The sequence below is a fragment of the Notothenia rossii genome (assembly GCF_949606895.1).
Source record: "Notothenia rossii genome assembly, chromosome: 7".
NCBI lineage: Eukaryota > Metazoa > Chordata > Actinopteri > Perciformes > Nototheniidae > Notothenia > Notothenia rossii.
In genome coordinates, this window is record NC_136905.1 from 37,385,368 (window position 1) to 37,401,404 (window position 16,037).

Consider the following 16,037-nt stretch of genomic DNA (forward strand, 5'->3'; position numbering starts at 1 on the left):
GATACGTTTAAGTCATTTTCCGAGAACGTTTACAGTAAAATAGCACTCACAGACTCAATATGACATGTGGGGGAATCCTCTGAGTGACATAAACAATGCTGCTATAGAAATGAGTGCCGTCAGCGAGTAGCTCTGAGAGCGTACTGTAAGTTGAGTAATACTGAAAGAGGATCTTACTTCATTATATTCCATTATATTTTAAATTGTCTCCTGCCACCTGTGTTTTCCTCTATCTCACTTTTAATGATGGCAGTACAATATGCCACATCCACTTTAGATACAGGTCGACGGCTCAATCCCTTCTCCTCCAGATATGATGCTCCTCACCCCACCTCGCTGTGGGAGCAACACGCCCAGAGGCTCACACACGAGAACACGTTGGCACTGTCGTGAAAATGACAACTTAATGCTCACACAGTTAAGGGGTCTCCATCGGTCTGATGTAAAGCACATGCATTTACAGATCCACATACTGTACTACAATGTGGAGTTCCACGCCATTTGGCTTTGTATTGTATGTTTGTATTATTTAAAGACGTATTTTTCTTCAGTTTTCTGTTATTGCATATTATCTGAAGTTATTAATGACAAATACTGTCATTACTTCATAAAGCTACTGTACATGTTACGGTAGCTTCACAAATGTGTGTGTGTGTGTGTGTGTGTGTGTGTGTGTGTGTGTGTGTGTGTGTGTGTGTGTGTGTGTGTGTGTGTGTGTGTGTGTGTGTGTGTGTGTGTGTGTGTGTGTGTGTGTGTGTGTGTGTGTGTGTGTGTGATGCACTTGATGCAGATGTTGTTTTCATTAGTGTCACCCTCATCTCCAAAAAGGCAGCTGAAGAAAACTAAAGAAATATGAGGATAATATTTTACAATGAAAGCTCTTATTTGATAGAATCAGATTTTAAGGAGGCTTACATTGTAAAAGGATTTAAAGGGTTTCATATGGGCTCAGAACAGTCTTATAATACACACATGCACACAGAAGGATTCACACTTGTATTTCCGGATCCACACTTGTGTTTTTCAATGCACACACAAATGTGTTCCGTTTCATATACCTACATGTAAATAAAATCCAAACACAGAAAAAAGTTTTACATATGTATTTTTGATCCACACATATTTGTTTTCCGTTTAAAACCTCTGATCCTGCAAACACAAACCGCTTTCTGTGCACGGATCGCTGTGCATTCGTGTGTGGGTTTTTTGAGACTCCCCTGACGCTCACCCGATTCGTACTTGTAATTTCTCTCATCTATAGCCAATCAGATGTCTCCTCCAGTCTAAACCAATCACATGAGCGCACCCCCACGAGGGTATGATTTCTTGCGTTCATGACACTTATTACGCATTTTGCGCAGTCCGGTCAGCTTGCTAAACAGAGGGCGGAGCTTCAGGTGATCATGCAGAGCTGCATGTCTCCGTCAGACTCAGCAGCTGATCTGATCTCTCTCTCTCTCGCGTCCGCTTACACTTCACTCGCGTTTATGTCCATATCGATCAGATCCAGCTCTCCTGATCGGCTTCCCTCTGTTGACAGTTCACTGTCTAGCACTGGCTTCGTAGTGCACTGATCGATTAGGCTAAGCTAACTTGTAGCTGCTCCCTCCACACTCACAACAACTTCACACAGACATAAATAAAGCAGCTGTATTCGCCATACAGGAAACACACATTTAAAACGGGTTTGCCTGCCGTTTTTGTGTACACACAAGCATTCATTAATGGTTCGGAAAGTGATGCTGAACCTTAATAATATAAAGCCTTGTATTTGCGTGCATTTCCTGTTCGGAAAGTGGCAATGTACTGAGAGTGGAGGTGTCCTGAGATTAGCGCCTGCAGGCAGGCTCCATGGACCTGGACCTAGCATGAAGCGCCACGTCATGAACGCAATAAATCTACCCTCGTGGGGGCGCGCTCATGTGATTGGCTTAGAATTGAGGAGACATCTGATTGGCTATAGATAGAAACAATTACAAGTACGAATCGGCTGACCGTCAGGGGAGTCTCAAAAAACCCACAAACGAATGAACAGCGATCCGTGCATAGAAAGCGGTTTGTGTTTGCAGGTTCAGAGGTTTTAAATGGAAAACAAATATGTGTGGATCAAAAATACACATTTAAAACTTTTTTCTGTATTTGGATTTTATTTACATGTATATGAAACGGAACACATTTGTGTGTGCATTGAAAAACACAAGTGTGGATCCGGAAATACAAGTGTGAATCCTTTTGCGGATCATGAAATACAAGTGTGAATCCTTCTGTGTTCATGTGTGTATTATGAGACTGTTCTGAGCCCATAGTATCATGAGTGTCCTGCATTTTTCATTCAGGTCAGAAGAATTTCATTGCCACGGTAGCTTATGTGCATATGACAATAAAACCTTTGAATTTTGAATTTGTATTACCAGAGTAAAGGCTCTTTGTGATGCCTTAGCTGGATCACAAACCAACAGTGGCAATAACAGACGTCTCTTTATCAACTAAATACAAACATTTACACAAGCGCACATTTATCAAATGCTATCGTTTCTGTGTTTTATTAAGCGCATTTTTATTACGGTCTTGAAGTAATGTGATACCGTTGCTTGAATTTGGCCGGTACTCACCGGTACGCAGTACCAGCACTTCTGATTTTTACCAATGTGGTAAGAAGTGCCGGTAAGAAGTGCCGGTACTCAGCCGCCGGCCGCCGCCGGCACGTCATAAAACATGACAACAAATATGCTCAGCGTACCTCGATGCGTACCTAGATGCGTACTGTTAGAAATTAAAATCAATGTTTTGATGGTATAATGTAGCTTAAACATACCGTCAGTTTAAACGCTCTTTTATACTGAAAAACCAGAAATTCTTGTGCACAAGCAGTTAAGCTTTTATTCTGAAAATCCTTCATCTACGGTTAGCATTTAGCATGTGGCTAATATACGATTTCCTAAAGAGGTGAATTGAGTAGCAAAATGACGTGGTGTGGTGAAAACCGAAACCTACTGATTTAACACTACAACTATAGATGTCGAGATACTACCATGCTGAATATTAAATGAAAGTACAGTTTATTTGAATACTTTATTGTTTACAGACGAGAGTAGCATGTGACAACATCCGGAAACCAAACCAGCCGTGAAGTATTTTCTGTATATTTTGGAGTATTGATTACAGCGTTTAGAATGTGTTACATGAAAAGTGATGAAAGAGAATATGAGGAGAAAAGGCGGGTGAAGCATATATTGAATGTGAAAAGTACCAATCCTCTGTTTAAATGCAACAACGGACATTAGAGGCGAGGCGAGCCGGCTGGCGGGGAGGAGCCAGCAGAGGATATATAACGGCACCGAACGGGGGATTCGCCCTTCTCTTCTAGCTCAGGAGAGCCAGATCACAGCTGTTTTCTGCTGGAACAATATTCTGTCTGTAACACTACGGCACCTTTTTTTATTAAAGTATCCCATTTGAATCTTTTCAGAGACTCCATTTAGTCTCATTTTAAAGCTTCTCTCCTGGACGCGAGAATAAAGAACATATTTAACAGTACCTAGATGAGTCATGAGATGCCGCCGCTGGCTATGACACGCCACAGCGATAGACTAAAGCAGAAAAGACATCACATAACGTTAGCATTTCGAAAATGTTAGCGTGGCTTAATAATAGTGCGAAAAGACAGCGGTTGTCGCCAGACAAGGATTCCCTCTCTCCTTTCCTGCTGAAAGATGGTGAGTGTACTCAGGGACGAGGAGTCATTTAACCAGCCAGTAGGAGTCAGGCTTGACTTTCTTTTATATCCATAAGGAAAAAGTTAATCTGTTTACAGTTGTTTCATATGGATGTTGAGAGGTATCCAGATATATATCTTCATGTTGCTCTCAAATTGCACCAGATTGATGCATCAAACTTCAATATTTAAAAAAAAATCTTCCTGGGGGAGCAAGCCCCCGGACCCCCCTACAGGGTGTTAGATCCACTCCCCCCCACTTATGAAAAATAGCACTTTACCACTACACCCCCTCTAACCTCAGATGCACTGTAAGTCATTTTGTTTAAGTACAGTGAGCCTTTCTAAAATATACAGTAAAGAGACAAACCCACCAGCATTATAGGATATACTATGACTTTGAGCCAAATTCTTGTTTTTGGGCTGTATAAATAAATTGACTTGAAACAGTTGCTGATTTAGAGTACTGGCACCTTTTTTATTCCAATTCAAGCACTGTGTGATACTAATTTGAATTACTACTGTTGTTACTGTTGTTAACGCTGACTGCTGACTTTAAACACTGAGGTCAAATTGGACAAAATAAAATCTGATGGAATGCATATAGAAGAGGCATTTCTAGAAGACTTTAAAAATAATCCAGGGCGAAAATCATTATTTTCTCATTAACAATGATTCAAATACAATTTAAATCTTGTTTTTTCTTCAATTGTCACATTTAGGTCCCAGGTGCTGATATTACCTATGTTTCTTTTGGACATATTATGTAATTAACTTGCTCAATGTGACTAAATTATTCATGTTCATGTCAGATGTCGAGGTAGTTTTTAGATTTGATTTGCCTAATGCCCTTTTCATTTGTCACTGAATTTGTGAGCAAATACATTTCTGATAATAAAACAGCAGAAACAAAGGTTTATTTGGCAACAGCATCCAATTTTGGACTCTCTCTAAGACCGACACATAAGAACACAGAAAACAGCAGCTGCCATTATTATTCCAGCACAGCAACAGTGGGATTAGCATGGTGAATTGTGAAGAGTCAGTGAGCCCTCCTCTAAACAGGCGGCTGAGTGCTAGTGGAGCATGTGATGGGACTGGGACTGCTGGTGTGGAGACACACACACACACACACACACACACACACACACACACACACACACACACACACACACACACACACACACACACACACACACACACACACACACACACACACACACACACACACACACACACACACACACACACACACACACACACACACACACACACACACACACACACACACACACACACACACACACACACACACACACACACACACACACACACACACACACACACACACACACACACACACACACACACACACACACACACACACACACACACACACACATTAAATTGAAAGAGATTACTGGAGGGGTCCTGGGACTCACTGTGAAGTACTCTGACAGGGCTCTCAGTAGTACTACATATATATAAATATACTCTTTTTAACACTTTAAGTACACGTTATTCTCAAACAGTAATCCTATATTTTATTCAACATATTTTATCTTGCATTTCCTTTTAAATTCACTGCTTTTTTACAATGCAAACCCACCCAAAAAAGGCCTTGCTCAATTCACGATAAGGTAAAATGATGGTTCGCAGTCGCAAATTGGATCCACTTCATTCTATAATGGTTCGATGAAAAAAAGTGTCAATGAAAATCTTTCAATTTAGTCATTTGTCCTGATAAATTCAGAAAACTTGCCCAATCCACAGATCTTTTTTCTTAGGAAACAAACCTTTGTAGGTATGACATCATACCTAAAAATTTGACTCTAACGGTGCGTCCACACCGCGGCTTTGGAAAAAGCTTGCCTGCGGGCGTGTCTGAAGCTCGACCAACAACCAAACACATGAATCTCCCGCCCCTGACACACAAGCAGCGGTTTGATTGGCTAGAGCTTGTACTAGCATATGATTTGATTGGCTGACGCTTCCACCGAAGCTTCAAAAGTTGAACATTGCTCAACTTTTGAATCCTGAGATGCCTGGAAATCTCCGCTTTGCTTCCCACAATGCAGTTTGGCGAAAAGTGAGGCAAAGTGACGTCACCCCATTCAAAGTGAATGGGCAGAAGCATTAGAAGATTTTTTTAACGCTGCTGTGTGAACATACCGTAAGGCTTTATAATTTCAACATCAATGCTGTTTCGACTGTCTTGTTCATTTGAGCTGTGTTAAGATGATCTGTTTACTAGATTTTGACCTTGTGGATTCAAACAGAGCTCTTCCCCTTGTAACTGCTGAAACTTTGCCACTGCTGTTCTGACTACTTTCCCTACTGCGTTCATTTTCCATTAACACCCCACCAGGATTTACAAAGATCAAACATGCCCCCCCTCTAAATACTATCTCCTCCTGTCAGACATGGCTCTAAATCATTTACCTGCCTCTCTCATACGACCACTGGAATTACATTATGCAGTCGTCCTTATTTCAACCAGCCCATCCAGAAAGAGATAGGATATGGAATCTGAATTCTGTAAGTTCTGCAAGTATATATTTTCAGGACAGGTAAATATTTCAGAAATTGAAACATTGAAAAAAATGTTTCAAATATAAATTAAAAAAATGTATGGAAAGTAGTTGTTTGTATTCTGTCTTGTTTCCTAGTGGAATTGAATATTCATAACTTTGTTTTCATTAGTTTATGATAACCTGATTATCAGAATAGTTTTTAGCAGCCCTTCATTTCTACATATGGAGCTGGTGATGTTGAACAGAATCTGACTGTTGCACCACCATGTTTCTACAGTAGCTCAGAACGGACAAACTTCATTGGCTCTGGAGCGGGCCTTTCTCATCTTTACAGAACCTGGTAGCCACTGTAGTTCACCTTTATGCTTGTAATGTTCAAGTAGAGTAAAGGTGTGTGCAACATTTGACTTGTGCTTGAGTAAATGCCGGCTACTTACATTCCACCATCATTTTAGCAGTAACTTACAAATAACCACCAATGAACTTCAGTATTTTCAAATGTTGTAACTCTTTGATTTCAACAATTCCCAATTCTATTCAAATGAATATTGCAGATGACTCAATTAGATCTGGTTTCACTTCCTGTTTGTGTTTTCCTGCCTTTCTGTGATCGTCTGCCCCGCCCTGATTCTATCCTGTTTGTAATCACGCTGCTGTCCCTGTGTTTCTCCTGCCCTCTCCAGCTGTGTGTGTGTCTGATATAATGTCTGAATGTGTGCCTGTCTTACTGTGCTCTCTCTCAGTTTGTTGGCAATGTTTCCTGCACCGGTCCCTGTTGTGGTTCTGCCGTCAATATTTCCTTCTCTGTCTCGGCTTATTTGCTGCCCAATTTGATCCTTGTTCAGTTTTTGCTGCTGTTCCTTTGTTTTTTGCTAACTTACCTGCTCCCTCAGTTTGGTGTTTACCTGTTTTGTCCAGCTTTTGATTAAAGCTCGCCCTTTTTTATTCATACTTTTTTATACTCTGTTTGGGGCCAACTGCCTTCCATCCATTCTATCCTTGACACACAAGTATGACCCTTATTAGGCTTCAATGTGTTTCATAAAATAGAGAAAATAAATGTTCATAACTTGCATAGATGTTGGTGGACAGAAGAATAACATATTGACCATTACCAGAATCTAACCATAGAACCAAAGATACCTTTGATGGTAATTGATAATAACACAATATCTATGAATATGCAAATTAGTTGTGGAAATATTTGATGAAATTAACTATTTTCTGAGGTAAATAAATTAATATAACATGGATTTTTTTTGCTTTCCAAAATAATGTTAGTGTGACACTATTCAATGTGTGCTCCACAGTCAATGATAACCTGGCAGTTACAGTGATTAAAAGTAAAAGGTAATTGTTAATGCAGGTCATATGTTGTCCCGTTAATAGAAGCTTTACTTGTCACATAATACAAAGACTAGTATTTCTTAAGAAGTAAAAAAAGTTTTATTAAAATGTTCTTATATGAACATGTACAAAGTATCTCGGGAATATGCAAAATGAAAAAAAAATCTCTTTCAAAGATATTCAAATCTAATCTTTAGGGATTTTCCTTTTGTATTCATGCACTGTACTGCACTACTGCATCCCCTCAATGTCTCGTGTTAAATATATTTTCTGGAAAATTGTGGAAAGTACGAACCCTTTGTGTGGACATCAATCAAACATATTTCACATGGGCGCCAAAAGATAATTGTATCGACCCTTAATTTATTACTTTTCAACACACAGTATATGTTATAAAAGACATATTATGCATAATACAAGAAAAGTAAAAAGAGTTTCAGGTTGAATTTGAATCATCGACGAGCAAACCAGTTAAACTACAAGGAAGGCTTTAGAAATAGCAACATTTTACCACGTTCTTTTTCTGTCTTTCAACTTAAACAAACAAGAAGAAGAAGGAACCAAAGGAGTCATAACATAAACTATTAAGTCAAACTATAATGGTAATGGTAATCTTTAAGACCAGACCTTTTAAATATAACCTTTAATGAGGGGAAACATACACTATATAGACAAAAGTATGTGAACAAATATTGTTTGTTTTTCTTGGATCACCAATGCAGGGAATGCGAAATGGTCTGTATTTATATAGCTCTTAGAGGAGTTGTATAACACTGGATGAAGCGCTAAGGGTCCAAACCAAGAAAAACAATGTTTGTTCACATAACAAGTCATCATTAACCCATTCACACCTGATTCCTGCAAAACATTGCCACTCGTTCAACCGAAAATTCATACACCATTGGCCACGCCCTCGGGAGCAACTGGAGGTTAAGTGTCTTGTCCAAGAATGTGCAATATGTTTACTACAGGGACTGGGATCAGTCACTGACACAGTTGAAAACAGAGCATTCAATGTATTTAGCTGTTTTGGTTTTGACTATTTACTGTATCATTTTCCTGCACAGAATCCTGACCACCAAATATTTCGGGGATTAACCGGAATGTCCTTCTTAATTTATTCAGTTGTCAGGTTAAATATATTTTCTATTACTTTATCAGTTTTATTCAAATTGGGCAGAGGTGTGTCTGTAGACGTTCTCTTGAGAAGCTGCGTTCCTCCACTAGATTGTATGGTCACTAAGAGATAGAGGGTATGTATGGACGCAATACTGTGAACATCATAAAAAAACAGTTGTTTCCCTGCCAGTGTTTATTGTATGGTGGCCTGTTCTCCATGATGGCCTAATCAAACTGTGTATCAGCGGCAGCAGTGTTGCAGGTAGTTGTATGGATGTTATGGCTGGCTGGCAGAGCTATAACACATGCTGCTGCCATCTCAGTTTTGCCATTATAAAGTTGAGCCGTTAAAGGAGTCCCATTATGGTTATTGATTTGCTTGTTTGCTTCCCGCTTGGTGGAGAAACAGCACAAAGAGAGAGGTTGTTTCCTACCTCCTTTATATCCCATTCCCCGAAAAGCAGACACGATTTAAAACAACGGGTGGGGGGTCAGGGGAGAACACATGAGAATGGTATGATAACACAAATGTTCTGCTGCATTGACTTTGCTCAGTACATCAGGTAATGGGCCTCTTGTTCTGAAACAAGAGAATAAAAGATTCAAATGAAATAGAATCCTGGCTGAACCTCTTCAAGAACTCCATTCAGATCAGACGCTGCGACATCTATGCTATCTGTCCTCGCTATCAGGTCATCTGTGTAAATGGTGACAATGAGAAGGTAAAGCTGTTTGCAGCTCGAGCAAGGATCTCATTTCCTATCACCCAGACAGAAAATCAAGCCACTATTAACCCCATAGTGAACCAGCTATGTCCACTTTACACCTTAATTAACAGAGGTGCGGGGGTCAGCAACAATCAATTCCTCCCTAAAGCTCGTACAAGACCTGCAGGGCAGAGAAAGACACACACACTATTGGTCAAGACGGACGGATGAATAGGCACAGCATTTGCACAGCAGTTTGGACATTCACTGTTCCAAGAGGGAGAGCCTGACTTTGGGGATCCTGGACTTTCCTCATGAACCTAGCTGATGTTGAAATTCAAGATTTTAAATCAGATGTCTTAACAACTGATGAGTGGATTGCCCTCCAATTCAGCAAATGTGATACTGCAGTTATTTCACAATAAAAAGGCAATATGTGGACAAATGTCATTCACATGACCTTTATCACAGCCACAATGTCATGGGTTTCTTAATTTCCTTTAAATAGTTGCATTATTGGTTGTGGACACACACACCTAATCCTTTCAAATATGGGATACAAATCAAGATTATTAAGGATTTACTTTTCGCTAAGCATGATGAGATGGGTTTATAATATATTCATCGATGGATTTATTTTGTTTATTTTGTGTAAAATGATTTTTATCAAACACAAAGTTATCTACATTATCTAGCTTCAGTTTCGGAAAATATGTTTATTTCTATAATTCTGTAACTTGTATTTTCTCTATTTACAGTTACATGCAATGCATATGTCATGAGTCAGTTTGGTGAAAATGTTGGCTTGAAAATATTTGGCTCAGGTCGTTACAAGAACAAATAGAAATTGTATTGAACTATTATATCAACAGTTTAAAAAAAAAAAAAAAAGGATACAGTTTGATGTGTTCAAACTGAAGTCCACAGACGTAGAATTTTGAATAAATTGAGAAAAAATATCCACATTTTGTAATATTAAATAGTGCTGGATTAAATACATTAACAACATCCTGGTCTCTGCTGCACCAGTCAGAAGTGAACAGATTAAATGAACCAGTAGGAAGTGATGTGCTCTTACCAGTGCTATCATCATAAACCACAGTGACCGTCTTCCACTTGAAGAAGTGGACCAGGTCCAGGATGGCCCGGCTGAGGGAGGAGAAGTCTGGGAAGAGGCTGACGTAGAACGAATCTCTGTTGTCCGACACTTGGTGCTTCCACTTGGTCTGGATGTGTGGCACCCCCAGGGCGTTGCAAATGGACTGGACCGCGTTGGCTGAGGAGCTGTGAGAGGGCCCGAAGATGGCCGCCACCCCCAGAGAGAGCTGGTCACAGGCTAGAGAAGGGGGGGGGGGGGGGACTGTTAGCTGTGTCCTGCTGTGATGCAGCATGTTCATGATGACCTGTGCCAAGATCACCACCACAGTATAGAGTCTTTCTGTGATGTAAACAAGGCTGCAGGATGATGTCCATATGCAAAAATCCAGCATTAAGGATACACTGTATGTTAAAAGCTTTATTTAAAGTCTGTAGGTATGTTAGGTTAGGTTGTTCTTATTGTCAACAAATCTCATGTACGGATCCAAATCAACAATAAATGTATACTACTACAAATCATGATGGACATTATTATTACATGTTATTTAGCTGACGCTTTTATCCAAAGCGACTTACAATGACCAATTACAGGGCATTCTCCCTGGAGTAACTAACAGCCTTACTCAAGGGCAAACTAGAGGTGATCTTCCAATCTTCAGCCCACCTCACTATCCATTAGACCACCACTACCCCTGGACATGGATTGAGGACCCTCATTTCTAAAGTATTTTGGTTCAGTTTTTCCTTTGTCTATTTCTCATCCTAATTTAACTGAAGCCAGTCCAGCTTAGTGCATATACGCGACACAAAATGAGGCCTGACCTGCTCCCTCGTCAAAAAGTCAAAGCTGCAGGGGACAAGAGAGCCGTCAGCAGAAAGCAGCTCAGCAGGGTTCAGGTCTGCTCCCTGACTATTTTTGGCAGTAAATGCATTGAGTGTGTGTTGCGTTGGTCAAAACCCACCGGTAATTTAATTACTGAAACCTAACAACAACACATTTTAATGTTACCTGTGCCATGACTACACTAAATATGGATTATTCCCTCATGAAAATAGTCCCTCAAAAGTGCATTATTTCCTCCTGTTTGATCATTCTTTTTGAAAGACTATAGTCAAGGCAAGAATGGAACTCTAAATGTGTGAGCCAAATGAAAGATGTAAATCTTCAGTGGCAACCGGTGGCGTTGGGGTTGAGATCCACAGACTTCACAAAGTATACATGGATTTGATTTTGTCATGAGATTTGTTGACGATGTTAAACATAAAACAACCCGCTTTCCTGTTTTATCACGGCCACATTGAGACAAAATATTTCTATCTCGAAAGTGTACATTTTATATGAAACATTAAAAAACATTGCACAAATATGTGCAAACATAATCACACGTGTCCAACCTCACTGATGGTAGTGGGCTACATTTCATTTTTTAATGTTGATGTATTTTGTAAATATATCCACAACACAAGTGTCCAAAACACAAAGCCTAAACTGACGCTAAGGCTGAGACCACTTTGAATTAGCTTTCTTTAAATTGTATTTGGAGGAAATACAAAACAACCGCATATCTTTGTAATAGCTACACTGTGCACTTTAATCACCTTGTTTGATACGAGGCAGTCAGATAAATCACTGAGACAGGATATAATGGCCCGTAATTGATAAGAGACTTGAAATGTCAGACTGATGCACACACAAAACTGATAGATTATAGCACTTTATTGGCTGTCTCTGGGGACCAAACTGGTCTTTGAATTAATGCCGCTGAGTCATTACTTGGAACCAATCAATTCTCTCTGTTTACATTGAAGTGCTCAGCCATTTCTCCCTCGCCTGATTTTAATTGTCACAATCTTAGCCACAGCAGCTCACAAGTCTGCAACAGGGAATACATTTACAATGCAAAGCAGCTAGCATAGCATATGTGCGCACAAACACACAGGAACACACACACAAATCTTCCAATCACAAATACCTTTCCTGGAGGCTTCGAAGCTGTCATAGATGTTTATCCTTTGGATGTCGTAGGTGAGCGTGGTGTTTGGCAGTAGGGTTCTGTTCCTGTTGATTGTGTTTAAAGCAAATTTAAAGGCTAGTTCCTCAGCACCGGATGGGCCGCTTTCAATGGACTCGAATATCCCCCCTGTCAAAGAAAGAGACACAACTGGTTAGTGACTTAGCAAGGTAGCATTGTGTGATAAAAAGGGGTTTGTCGATAGCGCAAAGGAAAAAGTCAAGCCAATAACTCCAAGTACTTCCTGTACAGCAACACAGACCAGTCTCTTTACTGCATATTCATGAAAAGGATATTAATCCTACACTGATCCGGTTTTAGTCCTTGTGAGAAACCTGATTCCCCAAAATGACTACTGGGAGTAATGCTTGCCATTGGTTACAACATTGCTAAAGGTATTAGCACACTATGAATAAACATTATATTGATACAACAAATACTAAGGATAATTATTCAAGTTTACATTTCTTTGTTAGATTATTTTTGTTGGTATATCTACAACCAGTCTACCTGCAAATTTTTCCACTCAAAGATGTTCCCGCGGGAAGATGCAACACTCTCTTATTGATTCACAGATGAGCATTTATGACCACTTTTCTAAATGGTGCATCTTTCAAAGGATAACCAATCTGGAGTTATGTTTACAGGTTGTGTGGTGACCAGGGCTCGAGCTTAAGGACGTCCCGTCGTCCCAGGGCCGAAAAAAATAGTGTCAGGGAGGATACAAAATAATTTTGGGACGAATTTGGGACGAGAGTTAAAATAAAAATACCCTGCTAAATCTACTACAAACGGCGATGAAAATGAAATCGACTGCACGTTGTGTGTAGCACACAATTATTAAACCTCCTTGTCAACATAAACACACAAAACATTTAGCAACCCGCGAAACACACACACACACTCACACACACACACACACACACACACACACACACACACACACACACACACAGACAGACAGACAGACAGACAGACAGACAGACAGACAGACAGACAGACAGACAGACAGACAGACAGACAGACACACACACACACACACACACACACACACACACACACACATACGTAAGCTGTGCCCATGTGCTGTCAGTCAGCCGCACAGCTGGCTGTGCCCGCAAATTCCTGGCCCGCAAATTCGCGGGTCTATCTACAGTAGGCTATGTACTGAGTGTGTGTATTTCGCGGGTTGAGTGATGTAAAATGACAATGGTATCCCGTGGAGGAATTCTGAAATGTTTTACCGTTACATCACAAAAACGCACAGCAGAACCAGACCCTGGAGCGCCGGCCTCTTTATTGACTTACTCCACTTCATCCCCTATGGGTAATAAGGCTGAGATGAGAACCCTCCATCGTATTTAGTCCTTAGCAATATGCTGCGCCTCTCCCCATGTATGGATGGGTACCGAGCCCCGGTATTAAACGGGCTCCGCCCGGGCCGGAATTATTAAAGACAGTGGTAACGTTAAGCTCCGACGTTATCTGACTTTTTATCGGTACTGGAGACATTTAAAAAATATATGTCATATGTAGTATTGCTACATAAACATTATATCGCAGTTTTAGTTTATCCAACTCCGTTTCTAATATGCAATAAGACTACAATATGCGTCTATGATGTATTTTCGAGCTTTCCAATCCAGACGAGATCTCTCTCTCCCGTCTGTGTGCGAGGGGGCGGGGCAGTTTGTAAAGGTCTCCTGACTGTGTTACAGACTGTCCTCCTGGTTAGTGGTTACACTGGGTTCTGTCTTCAGGACAGAGTGTTGGATTTTTTTTGTTAATTGGATGGGACTTGATTTGATTCAATATTAGTAATTTTCTCGTTTGTGTGTTTGTTTAAATATATTTGGCCTTTGTCATGTGATTGACTGATTTACTCAAATAAAAAGGTTGATGAATTATCATCTAATGATTTGTATGATGTTTTATTTATGTTAAAGGTCACTTTGAATGATTTTAACTAATGATAAGTAGGCCTAGTAGAAAAACTAATATCTTAAATTCGGGACGGTCCACATTAATTTCGGGACGGCTTAGATTGTATTTTGGGACGGTTCCGGGAGGATGGTGAAAAAAGTTAGTCGAGAGCCCTGGTGGTGACACAAAGACCTATTCCCATTTTCAATATTTCTAGTATTATACATTATATTTCGATAAAACTGTTTCTAACAGACAAGCACCCAATGCAGGTCCAGTTTGGTGCTTCGGACCCTGGATTGGTTGGACTTTGAAAGTCAGAAATGATACCACGACACCTGATGCTCTGAATCAAAATACATTTGCTGTCATTTTACTTGTGTAAGATTACATTTTGCAGGCCATTAGAAACAAATAAATAAAAGCACTGATAAAAACAGTAACAGCAGCAAAGAGAATACAAAAAATAGGAGGCACTATATTTAGATTCAATTTACTAAAATGTACAGGTAAAGATACAACACTACAGATTTAGTTTGGGTGTTTATAAATAGGTGTTTGATACATTTGAGACGGGTGTGTGTGTCATAAACCTTGGTGTGTGTGTTCACAGTTATTAAAATGGGTTCTGTGGTTGGGCAGGGAGGGGTGTGATGGAGACCACAGCTCTAGGAGAGAAGCTGTTCCTCAGTCGTGGGTTCCTATTGTTCCGAACCGTTCAGGACAGTATTAGTTCTAACAAGGAGGGTTCGACTCAATGACTCTTTGGAAAAAAATGATTTCTTGTTTTATCAGACAGCAATTGACTGAATGAAGTTTGATGCTAAACTGTATATTGCAGTGAGCATCATAGCAACGATGCAAACTTTGAATACCCCTGTATATGAGCGACCCATGATGCATCAGCAGCCGGACCCAGTGAGGGATCAATACAGTTAGAGGGGCTGCAAAGCGTTTTCTTCTGAGAGCTGCAGATGTGTGTTTTAAAGCGCGGGTCTCCACAACTACAGTACAGCACCCCAGTGAATACTTCTGACAGCCAACAGATGAATGGACGGAGCGGAGGCCTGGGGAGTTGTGGGTGGGGGGGGTCGGGATCTGAGATCAATGTACTCTGATTGGCCGGTGAATCAATCAATCAGACCCTTGGGGAGACGCAGTAGAGATTGAAGTGTTTTGTTTTGGTTGGCCCTGTGCTGGCTCAGTGTCAGTCAGAGAGCTTTATTTACTCCAACTACAAGCACTGTAGGACCTTCTTGAAGTCTAGACGTAATCCATACACACCATGGCACAAGTACTGCAGGTCCTTCCTGTCACAAGCGATTACCACAGGACAGGCTGATTCTGATCAATGCTCCCTTACAGTGATTTATCCGGTGGACGCTTAAGAAATGCTCTTTTTTTCCACGGCCATTTATTTTGTCTGTGTGCCGGAGCCTAAAGCAGACATCTAAACAAAAAGAAAGCAGCAGCACCGACGAGAAGTTTTCCCTTTCATTAGTATTCATCTCATGGGTGAGCCCTATTTTGCTTGCCGTAATGAGTTTGAAGGAATTAATAAGCATCAGTTAAGCGGGATGTA

General features: G+C 40.4%; 2 protein-coding genes across 2 annotated transcripts in view; one reads left to right on the forward strand and one right to left on the reverse strand.

Moving 5' to 3' along the window:
- The window catches only part of LOC307047203 (glutamate receptor ionotropic, kainate 2-like), a 344,882-nt gene that overhangs the window by 208,641 nt on the left and 120,204 nt on the right, over nucleotides 1-16,037 (reverse strand). The window contains 2 exon segments of the mRNA XM_079693992.1: nucleotides 10,501-10,758; nucleotides 12,494-12,661. Coding sequence (XP_079550118.1) covers nucleotides 10,501-10,758; nucleotides 12,494-12,661 — 426 coding nt within the window.
- The window catches only part of LOC307047202 (uncharacterized protein), a 75,241-nt gene that overhangs the window by 46,898 nt on the left and 12,306 nt on the right, over nucleotides 1-16,037 (forward strand). The gene's annotated exons all lie outside the window — the stretch shown is intronic.